The 11,517-nt window shown below is 43.4% G+C and overlaps 1 protein-coding gene across 4 annotated transcripts; it reads right to left on the minus strand.

Moving 5' to 3' along the window:
- Positions 1 to 128: 128 nt before the first annotated feature.
- On the minus strand, positions 129 to 5,098 carry LOC127334612 (uncharacterized protein At5g03900, chloroplastic). 4 transcript variants are annotated; one of them, XM_051361110.2, is made up of 13 exons: positions 4,513 to 5,096; positions 4,320 to 4,427; positions 4,144 to 4,244; positions 3,682 to 3,756; positions 3,511 to 3,580; positions 3,345 to 3,410; positions 3,136 to 3,228; positions 2,571 to 2,636; positions 2,222 to 2,364; positions 1,830 to 1,916; positions 1,686 to 1,749; positions 1,300 to 1,443; positions 129 to 727 (listed from the first exon to the last, which is right to left on the minus strand). In XM_051361110.2, the coding sequence occupies exons 1-13, from the start codon at positions 4,912 to 4,914 to the stop codon at positions 587 to 589; spliced, it is 1,560 nt and encodes a 519-aa protein (XP_051217070.1). In that variant the 5' UTR covers positions 4,915 to 5,096; the 3' UTR covers positions 129 to 586. The 4 variants fall into 4 exon arrangements, with proteins under 4 accessions (XP_051217070.1, XP_071678745.1, XP_051217071.1 ...); XM_071822644.1 differs by having other exon boundaries at positions 3,682 to 3,780; XM_051361111.2 differs by having other exon boundaries at positions 3,682 to 3,753; positions 4,513 to 5,095.
- Between the last annotated feature and the right edge of the window lie 6,419 nt (positions 5,099 to 11,517).

Below are 11,517 nucleotides of genomic sequence, written 5' to 3' on the forward strand. Positions count from 1 at the left end.
TATTGATCCTTGAAAATAAGAACAGATGAATAATATCCCCCTTCTCAAAATAACTTGCTCAGCTTTTTTTAGATAGATAAAGTTGAGCAAGTTATTTTGGGACGGAGGAAGTAACAAATGCCTACGAATACACCAAGGAACTTGACATTAACTCTCCTGAAGTCTCATTAATCTAGACTCTAGAATGCCCATGTCTCAGCCACAGTTTAATGAGCATTATCCTTTACATTTCCTACTAGCCCTCAGTCGGGAGTAATATCATCCCTGGTTCCCGTGTCATGCTCTTAATTTTGATTTCTTTGCTTCTCTCCGTTGAGCTACAGCTATCTATACAATTTTGCAGACTAATGTTACATATATGTACAGCAGCCGCAGTACCTTCATCCATAGAATTAAACCAACCGCTTCTGCAAAAATTTCACAGAATATCAGCAGGCGCCAGAAGCATCCAGTCTCTCATCTAGGCATTCTGCCCACTTGGTTGAATGGTTCAGTCAGATCTATCCTACACCCAGGAAGGATCAGCAAGCCAGACCAAAGAACCATCCATGCATGATATGAATTTCAAGTATAGCCATCATTAACATCAGTCTGACTCAATCTTCTTAAATCGCCTTTCCCACTCCTTCACTTCATATTCCTGATCCAATAGATCCTTTTCGGTTGTGTAGACAATCTCATCTGGTGTAATCACCTTCCGTTGAGCCATGTCGCGTGCACTGAGCAACTGAAAAGCCAGAAAGCACTAGCTAAATTTATGCCACTAAATAACAGAAAGGAAAAAAACAAGAGTTTAAGTTGTAAGAAATCAATAAAGGCAACCTAGAAAGCAAGTTGATGAAAAGATGACAACCAACTAAGATTAATACTGTACAAACTAATACTGAAGCATGCGACTAGAATATATGTGTAATGCTAATTATCAAGCTTGTCATATATTTTCACTTTATACCAACAACAGAGTAGCCACTATTTACTGCATCCTGTAGCTGTTGACAAGAGATGATCAAGTTGCGGAACAATTCCACTTGCTGCTGTACGTTAAGCCCATCAAAAGTGGTAGTACTCTTATTCGGATCTTATGATGCATGGGAAGTTGGGAACTAGGAGCAAATAACTGAACTCATACAAATTTCAGCCTATCAGGTTAAAGCGAAAATGCTCTGGACTATACCTGGCTTTTCTCCAAACATGTCTACGTGTGTGTAAATAGCAACAATATAAATTTTGTTGCTCAAGTTTGCTGGACTTAAATTTTCAGTTAAATCAAACAGATAGCTATACACTTTTTATTGTTACCTTTCTTCTGAGAGAAGGCTCTGGCGAAACCAGTTCCTGGGCTCTTTCTTCTCTGGCCTTGTTCCTCCTTGCAATGTCATTGTTGGTCTTACGTAGCAGCAACCATCTAAATAATGGTATTGCAAAAAAGGAGCCAGCATATATCTGCAAACAATCATGCGGTATCAGTATGGCATTAATAATATTCATCATATGATGAACACATGATTCATATATCCAACAGCTACATCAGTGACATACAGAAGTCCTAAATTTCCTTCAGAAAACAGGAAGGGAGCATGATTTCTTTCAGCTGTATGCGTTGCAAAAATGAGTAATGGAAGGATTGGTACCAAGTACCAACCCATTTATAAAGAAATAATCAGGAAGGGTAAGCACAGCTATACCTGAAGCAACGGAAATAGCTGTGCAGCAAATGAGATAAGCCCACCAGGCGTCATTGTCATTTGCCTTCACGATGAATACTAATTTAGTAGGTGAGATTTCAATACAACGAAATGATACTTCAAAGGAAGAATTATAATCCTTACTTCAATAAGTTTCCCAGAATAATGACACCAAAAAGATTGAGTCCTCCCAGACCAGCAACCATTGCCCTCTCTGATGCATTTGCTTTACTGTAAAATAACCAGGTTGCATATGAAGACAAACAGCAAGGACAAAGGACATAATTCAGATTTCAAGATAGCAAATTTAGAGCTGATGACGAATACCCTCTAATGCATCAAACAGAAACACAAAAAATATTTATCCCTGGACTCGGGACTCCACTGCAGCTCATTGTGTAATGTGAGGCATATCATTCCAAGGAAAACTTTGCAATCCAAATATGCTAGTTATACAAGTTTAGGGTGAAATAGCAACTACAGAGTAGAAGTAATTTGAAGGATAAAGCTTCAAATGAATAAAATTGAATACCAACCTGAATTCCCATGGTTTCTCTTCCATAAATCTTTCGATGCTACTGAACATTGTAGACCATTTTGTGCCAACATATTCTCTGCTCACACCTCCTTTCGATGAAGCAGTAAGTTGCAGCGATGGGAATCTATAAAGAATATTTCCCTACAGACAAAAAAAAGATTAGTTTAAAACATATTTGGATTTCAAAGTTGATCAATTCAAGCAAGTTGTGTTTAAGTTCACAGGCAGTTATGTCGAGCATGTCATGTTCAGCAATGAGGTTGAAAGTGTCAGAATTGAGAAGAGCGATATAGGGCCATGTGATTAATGGTTGTTCTCTAAGTGCAATATACAGGGAAAATGTAGACCTGCTCATCAACTTCTGGATGTCCCTGGAAGCGTAAAAGAACTGGAAGAATAAACGATTCATCATCCTGCACCCAAAGGTAGAACGGGTATGATGAGACTGAACTCAATCCCTAATTTATTTGGAAATTTTGTTACACTAGCATTATCTTGATAATCAACTACTCACTATTGCTACAAATGTAGGTCCTTTTAGAATCTGTACCAGACAAACATTTCTAGGTTTCAACATCTAAAATGAAAGGATTACTAGCATCCAAAACATCAATATTATTCTTATATGTGCCAACATATTTGCACAGAAATTGCTTGCTCATGTGTCACCTTGAAGACTGTCAATGACATAAAAGACATGCACTCCCTCCGATCCCTTTTAATCGACTCCGATTAAGTATAACTTTCTACTAAATCCAAGTCAATTAAAAGGGATTGGAGGGAGTACTATAAATCAGAGTAGTGGGTAGTTAAACTTGATATATTTACTATTCAAAGGACAAGTGAAAAACTAAATCAGATCTAACAGAAACAAATAATACTTAATAGCACTCTGGAACAGAAGTTATATGCCTTAGACTGCTCTGAAGGTGCTGATACATCAAGATATGGTGCCAGTTCTTCTGCCGTAACAACTCCACCATTTGATGATATATACTGTCCAATCTGTGAATTTATCCAAGGATACACATGAAATTTGCTACAGAAAAGTAGCAAAAAAATAGCTGGGTCATGATAAGGTCAAACAGAAGCAGCTATGTGCTCTACGAGAAATCCTTTACCATCTTCCACCTTGTATCTTCAAGCCCCTCATTAGGATTGCCATCCCCAAATACAAATGAAAACACCTGCACAGCATTGATTTAGACAATATACAGTTTCAACGCACCTACGCCTACCAGCATTACCCAGTAAAATGAGCAATCAAGCCAAACCCTATTAATTTACCGATTCTATAAAGTTCATCCCGTTCTCTTTTTCGACCCGCCGCCTCCTAGAGGAACCTGCATCCAAGTACCTGTGGAGGACACAGGAGACTGCATTGAAAATGATGTCCACACAATTGATTTATGTTGTCACGGAAAGTTATAATTTCATCAAATCCCCAACTCGACTTACCAAAATAGATCTGTTGGGAGGAACATGGTAGATCCATAGGATCTGCGGCGTCTGCCACGATTATCTTCATCACTGCTATTAGAAGAGGAAGTGGTATCACTGGATGGGAAACGGAGGATAAATGACTAAACTGCTAAAGTTCCCAAAAAAACAAAATAAAACAGTAATAATTGAATCTTTGAAACTGGGTAGAATGGCATCTACTGACTAATAATAGGTATCGTATTTTTTCAACGGAAGGGATGAGGGATCACTTTGTTGTAGACAAAGAGAGTGAAGCCCTACCAATCTACAGTGGCCACATAGATTAAGTCATTTAACGGTTTCGATATGGAGTGATTTACAGAAAATCAGTTGCAGCGATTTGAATGCTAGACAAAGAAGACAACAGTGTGCCTGAATCGCTTTAGAAGGTAGATAATCAGTTGCACACCTAAGTCGGTCTTGCAATAGCATACATACCTGGAGCTGGAGAGGATGGCAATGATGGTAGTGTACACAATCACAATGGAGGCAACTAGTGCGGTCCCAAAAGACACCCGCACCACATAGGCACCCACTTCCTGCAGAGAAGCAAAACATGACCGGAAATCATCAGCACCGGCTTCACATGAATGAATTGAGAAAGTCGGTTGCACCTTAGCTTTGTCGACGAGTGGCTCGACTCGCATTCTGAATGACTTGCCGGCGAGCTTGGCCCTGTAGTCCTTGGGGAAGACGTAGAGCACCTCTCCTTCCCCCGAAACCTAGGAGGATTTCACACTCGGATCATCGCGGGCCACAAATTGAAGCGGGTAAGTGGGGGGTGGTATGAGAGAGAGGAGCACGCACCTCGAGGAAGCCGCCGGTGTCCGCCGCGAGAGCCTGGAGCGCGCGCTCGGCCTGGTCGAGCTGCAGGCCGGCGCGGGAGGAGACGTCCCCGATGGTGACGCGGCCGCCGAAGTGGTCGAGGGCGTCCATGGCGCGGTCGCGCACGTCGGGCGGGAGGCGGTCCGTCTCCACGGCGCCGCCGGGGCGCGCGAGGCTCGGCGCGTCGACGGTGCCTGCTCGCGCCCTCACGGAGGGGCGCCATGGTGAAGGGAGGCGGGGGTGGGCGACGCGGAGGTTGTGGGGCGGCAGAGGCGGGGATAGAAGGAATGGGGCGTGGCGAGGGGGCCTGCGGTGGGCATGGGGAGGCGGGCAGAGGCGGAGGCGGAGGTGGAGGTGGAGGGATAGGGCGGCGGCGGCGGCCATGGATGGCGTGGCTGGGGTTTAGGAGGAGGAGGAGGTGGTGGTGCGCATCCTGCAGGGGAAGGGAGGAGTGGCTGTGGAAGGAAGCGAGGAAGAGGAATCGGTGATGGTGTGTGCTGCTGGTGGCCACCAGATCGGATTTCGGCGCCGCGCCAGGGTTCGACTTCGACCGGGGTTGCTGGGTGAACTCTGACTTGGTTCGTCGTTTTCAAAGAAGAAGAACACAACTTTTTTGCGACCGTTCGCCCTGGTAGACAAGGGAACGAATGGTAGCCTCAACTACACCTGGGCATTTCTCGGGCCGGGCCAGGTTTCGGGCCGGGCCCGAAAATGCCAGAACTGAAATTCCCAGGCCCGAGCCTGGCCCGGCCCGACATTCGGGCTTACAAATTAGGCCTGAACCCGGTCCGAACTGCCAAAAGCCCGATCCAGCCCAGCAAGCCCGGTCCGAACTAGGCTTAAACTGTGTTTTATGCAAGCCCGAGCCCGGCTCGACCCGACGTTCGGGCTCGAAAATCAGGCCCGAACCCGGCTCGATGTGCTAGCCCGACCCGGCCCGGCCCGGGATTTTCGGGCCGGGTCGGGTCGAGCCGTCCGGGCCGGGCTGCCCATGCCCAGCTGTAGCCTCAACTAGTCGACTGCCTTAGAGCATCTCCATCGGCGGTCCCCAAATAGACGCTGGCCGGCATGAGCGCCGGCACTGCGGTATGGGGGACGTCGGCAGAGCATTCTCTATTTGGGGATGCTGCTCCCACACCGGCGTCCCCAAACCGGCCGCCCCGATAGATTTAGAAAGTTAAATTTAAATTTTAAAAACGATGTTCATATGAAGTTCGAACGAAATTTATATAAATTTAACGCGAATTTAAACTTAAAAAACTAGAAAAAAAACATCTAGAGGCGCTGGGAGTCGAAGGCGTTGAAGTCCAGGTCGTTGTCGTCGTCGTCGTTGGATGCCCCGAAGGACCAGATGTCATCCTCGTCGGCCTCCTCCTCGTCGGCCTTCTCCTCCTTTGGCGCTGGCAGCTCCGATGGTCCGGCGAGGTCGACGAAGATGGCGCCGTGGTCCCTGGCGGACCACACCGCCGCCTGCCGCGGGTCCAGCGTGATATGTCGGTAGTCCTCGTCGACGGAGCGGCCGACCATGAACTTTAGGCCGGGGAATTTCTCCTCGTTGTCGTCACCACGGAGGGCCGCCTCTGCCTCCTTCTCCCACCATTTCTTCTTCGCCGGCGGAAGTGGTGGCGAGGCCGCGGCGTCCTCCTCCTTGACGCGGGGGCGGCGGCTGATGACCTACTAGTATAGGGGATCGCAACAGTTTTCGAGGGAAGTAAAACTCAAATTTATTGATTCGACGCAACGGGAGCCAAAGAATATTTATAAGCTTTAACAGATGAGTTGTCAATTCACCTGCACCTGAAAATAGACATGCTCGCAACAGTTTATCAGTAGTAACAATTTTATAGCAGTGGTAGTAGTGAAGTAACAATACTAGCGAAATAAAAAACAGCAGTAGCGATGATTGCAGTATACAGCAGGATTAAAATACTGTAGGCACGGGGATGGATGAACGGACGTTGCATGAATGAGAGAGTCCATATAATAGCAAGAAATAGGCATTGCAAGTAATAATGATATAAGCATCCTAGCATAATATAACCATAGGCGTGTGTTCTTATTTAGTCGTGCGTGCTCACAATGAGAAACTTGCACGACATCTTTTATCCTACCAGCCTGTTGCAACGGGGCCTCTAGGGAAACTACTGGTAATTAAGATACTCCTTTTAATAGTGTACCGGAGCAAAGCATTAACACTCTGTGAACACACGTGATCCTCACATCATAGCAATCCCCTCCGGTTATCCCAATTATCATCACTTTGGGGCCTCGGGTTTCGGACAACAATATGTGTATACAACTTGCAGATATGATCAAAAACAATAATTATTCTCATGAATCAATAACATGTTCAGATCTGAGATCATGGCACTCGGGCCCAAAGTGACAAGCATTAAGCACAACAAGTTGCAACAATGTCAAAAATATTAACAACGGATACTAGGCACTATGCCCATAACAATCTTATAGCTATTACATGACCAATCTCATCCAATCCCTACCATCCCCTACAGCCTACAGCGGGTAATTACTCACACATGGATGGGGGCATCATGGATGGTTGATGGAGAGGCATCGGTGATGGCGATGGCGATGATCTCCTACAAATCTCTGTCCCGGCAGGGTGCCAGAACGGAGTTTCTGGTCCCCGGATTGAGGTTTCTGGTGGTGGCGGAGCAGCAGAACTCTTTCTGGAAAAACGTCGAACCCCCCTCGATTTTCAGGTCAGGAGGCTTATATAGTGCGAAGGAGAGGTCGAAGAGGTTGCTGAGGCGGTCAGACCACCCCTTGGCGCGGCCAAGGCCTGGCCCGCGCCAAGGGCAGGCGTGGGCCCCTCGTGGCCCCCCTCCATCTCATCTTCTAGCTGCGGGAGTCTTCAGGTGAAATATGGGCTTTTCTATATTTTTCGGGAATTTTCCTGAAAGTTAGATTTATGCACAAAAATGAGACATCAGAGCAATTCTGCTGAAACGGCGTTAGTCCGCGTTAGTTGTATTCAAAACACACAAGATAGAGGGCAAACAACAACAAAAGTGCTCGGGAAAGTAGATACGTTTTGGACATATCAACTCCCCCCCAAGCTTAGCTTATTGCTTTTCCTCAATCAATTCAGTGACAACTGAGTGCGATAAAAGAAACTTTCATGAACATATTTGCTTCATATGATGTATATATTCTCACTACATGATCAAATGCTCAGGCAATTCATAATAAGAAGCACGCAACTAAGGATACTCAATAGTTATGCAAGTCGTGAAAGGATACCAACACAATAATAAGCAACATGAAACATAAGTATTTGCAGGATTGGAATATTCATAATATGATATGATAAAGTGATATCTCGCTTGCCCTATTTTTGGAGCAAAACATAAATTTCGAGACACCTCTGAAGTTCAAGAGAAGACTAGAAGTAAAAAATATCGAAAGATTCAAGCATCACAGTTATACCACAGTCAATCTTATTCCGGGACAAACACATTAAACTAAGAATGACAGCTATGCTTTCAAGAAAATGCTCGAAGAATGGATGGTGACTCAACATAAAAGTATAAGATTGGCCCTGCGCAGAGGGAAGTAAGATTGCTCATTTGCTAGAGCTTTTCATTTTGAATGCAATACGAGTATTGAAAATATATATTTTGAGACGTGCAACTCATGTCAACGCTAGTGATAAATAATATGGCCCATTCATAAAACTTCCTATAAGTTGCTTGCCTCATGCATAATATACTAATAGTCCTCACACCTTGTCCTAATTAGATTGGATTTACATGGATTCATACATATGTTTCAACCAAGTGTCACAATGGGTACCTGCTTGCCTCCTGTACAAAGGTCTTAGGAGATGAATCTCATTTGATTTCTCAATTTTGATAAATCTCAACTTTTTGTACATCCATACCGGGAAAACAAGAACAACAGATATTTGGACTTTTGTCCAGCTGAAACTTCCACCATGTGAACATGGCTTTATTTGGCGGCCCAATGTTCCTCTCTAACAATATGCATACTCCAATCTTTGCAACTCATGGTAAATCTATCTTACTTCAAACAAGATGAGCATGTGATGAGGACATACCATCTATTGATACAACCGGTGTATCTACAGCCACACAGATACAAGGACCAATCACTCGAGCTCGTGCCAAACAACTTAACTATCAGGTATTTTCGTTTCTCAGAACTATTCCTCACATACATGAGAATATGATGCTGACTAGATCAGATGTGTTTGTAACTCTTAGGAATAATGGACCTAGCATGGACAAGAGGGAAAAGCTTTGGAGCATGATCGTGCATGGAGATGGCAGCAAGCATATGAGGATTGAAGAGGACGCCGCAAGTGGAGATTTCATAACTTTGAAGCCCCCATAATAAGATATGAAGACATGGACGAAATATAGAGCTTCCGCTTCATAATATCGTCCATATAGTTACATGGTGCTGCGTCATTTTTAAGTTTGGGCTAGTCCCATACAACTTTCGCAGGAATTAAGTCAGCCCCTATTAGAGTCTGTATTGAAGGGGGAAATGCCTTCTAGGGTTTGGTTCGTCCACCATATGCATGGCTGGTCGAAACACCACCTTTTCCTCCTTTAAATACCCCCATAGTCGTCACGTTTAGACTCGGATTGATTAGATTAAAAGTTATCCATTGCTGCAACTCTCGTGCAATTCTTTTGAGGTCAACGTCTAGAACAAGACCGACTATTCAGAATCCCACCTTTTCAATAAAGCTTTCATCTTTCATCTGCAATATTCTGCTTGAACTTAAACACAACTTGCTTGAATTGATCTTCTACAATATTTTGATAAATTCCGCCTGACCTGAAAACCGAGGGGGGTTCGACGTTTTTCCTGAAAGAGTTCTGTTGCTCCGCCGCCACCACAAACCCCAATCCGGGGACCAGAAACTCCGTTCTGGCACCCTGCCGGGACGGGGATTTGGAGGAGATCATCCCCTACATCAAAATAACTGCCTCTGAACTTAAACACAACTTTCTTGAATTGATCAAAATAACTGCCTGTGAACTTAAACACAACTTGCTTGAATTGATCAACTTTGAAATCTCAAATATGTTTTAAAATAATCTGTTTTTGTCTATAGGGAAATATTCGTTATAGATTCCCATCGCTGCAACTTACTGCTTCATCGAAAGGAGTTGTGAGCAAAGAATATGTTGGTACAAAATGGTCTGCAATGTTCAGTAGCATTGAAAGATTTATGGAAGAGAAACCATGGGAATTCATGTTGGTATTCAATTTTAGTCATTTGAAGCTTTATCCTTCAAATTACTTCTACTCTGTAGTTTCTATTTCACCCTACACTTGTAAAACTAGCATATTTGAATGGCAAAGTTTTCCTTGGAATGATATGCCTCACATTACAAAATGAGCTGCAGTGGAGTCCAGAGTCCAGGGATAAATATTTTTTGTGTTTCTGTTTGATGCATTAGACGGTATTCGTCATCAGCTCTAAATTTGCTATCTTGAAATCTGAATTATGTCTTTTGTCCTTGCCGTTTGTCTTCATATGCAACCTGGTTATTTTATAGTAAAGCAAATGTATCAGAGAGGGCAATGGTTGCTGGTCTGGGAGGACTCAATATTTTTGGTGTCATTATTCTGGGAAACTTATTGAAGTAAGGATTATAATTTCGTCCATATAGTTACATGGTGTTGCGTCATTTTTAAGTTTGGGCTAGGGCCATACAATTTTCGCAGGAATTAAGTCAGCCCCCGTTTAGAGTCCGTATTGAAGGGGAAAGGCTTTCTAGGGTTTGGTTCAGCCACCATATGCATGGCTGGTCGAAACCCCACCTTTTCCTCCTTTAAATACCCCCATAGCCGTCACGTTTAGTCTCGGATTTTGATTAGATTAAAAGTTTCCCATTGCTGCAACTCTCGTGTAATTCTTTTGAGGCCAACATCTATAACAAGACCGACTATTCGGAATCCGATCTTTTCAATAAAGCTTCCATCTTTCATCTGCAATATTCTGATTGTATTATTAGTTCTTACTTGTTCTCGATTTCAGATAGGAATTAGAACCCTCGCTGGTCAGGCTGATCGTGCATCCGCAAGATCAGTAACTCCCGGAGATTGTCCTAGCGATTGCATTGGCGCACGAGCTTTGCACGTGTAGTAGGATCATCAAGCACGAACTCCACCAACAAATCAACGTTATCAACCTTTCATCGAAAGATCAGACACCTTTGTCCTATCAACATGCATAGTAATTCACACGATATTCAACAATGGCATATTGATGGTGTTCCCCATGATAGCATGGTTATCACACAACAAGCAACTTATAAGAACTAATAATGCATAAGACATAATACTTACCACAATAGTTTTTTAGACTACTTTTCCATGAGCCATAAATTACACAAAACAAGTAGTAATGTTTGAAAGTTTAAAGGTAGCACACAAGCAATTCACTTTGGAGTGGCGGTGAAGTACCACATATATGTATGTATGGTGGACTCAATTGACACTTTGGTTTTTAGTAGTTGGATGCACGAGTAGAGCTCATACTCAGTACAAGTGAAGGTTAGCAACAGACTGGGAAGCGACAATCAAGAAAGCAGTAATTGTCATAATCAAGCTTGCGACGGATAAAATTAACGGAAGCATAAAAGTAATACAAGAACTCCGAGTCAAGATAAATCAACGAGGCTTAAATGACTTTTGTTTTAGTCTTATGCATGCTTGAGCATGTGGCAAGTGGATTCAAATGAAACATTCAGAGGAGGATACCATAAAATGTCATACCGTTATATGAATAGTGCAATGCAAGCAAACATCTATATGACATGTTACCTACTATTAGTAAAATGGAACTAATCATGAGAGAGCATAAACTACTGTGCATCATCAAGTAGAATACACCTTACACAAACAAACTAAGCATGTTCATATAAATGAGTATATGTGCAAAAATGAAAATAAATAGAGTTCATACCAGCCTCTCACTGATAT

The sequence above is a fragment of the Lolium perenne genome, chromosome 6 (genome assembly GCF_019359855.2).
Source record: "Lolium perenne isolate Kyuss_39 chromosome 6, Kyuss_2.0, whole genome shotgun sequence".
In the NCBI taxonomy this organism is placed as follows: Eukaryota; Viridiplantae; Streptophyta; class Magnoliopsida; order Poales; family Poaceae; genus Lolium; species Lolium perenne.

Bases quoted from the DNA above. Each gene is read 5' to 3' on its own strand.
- LOC127334612 (XM_071822644.1), bottom strand. From the start codon at position 4,914: ATGGCCGCCGCCGCCGCCCTATCCCTCCACCTCCACCTCCGCCTCCGC. The intron at 3,411-3,510 runs GTAAATTAATAG...AATGCTGTGCAG, and splicing joins GGATGAACTTTATAGAATCG to GTGTTTTCATTTGTATTTGG. The intron at 2,637-3,135 runs GCATATAACTTC...CTTTGGGTGCAG, and splicing joins CACCTTCAGAGCAGTCTAAG to GATGATGAATCGTTTATTCT.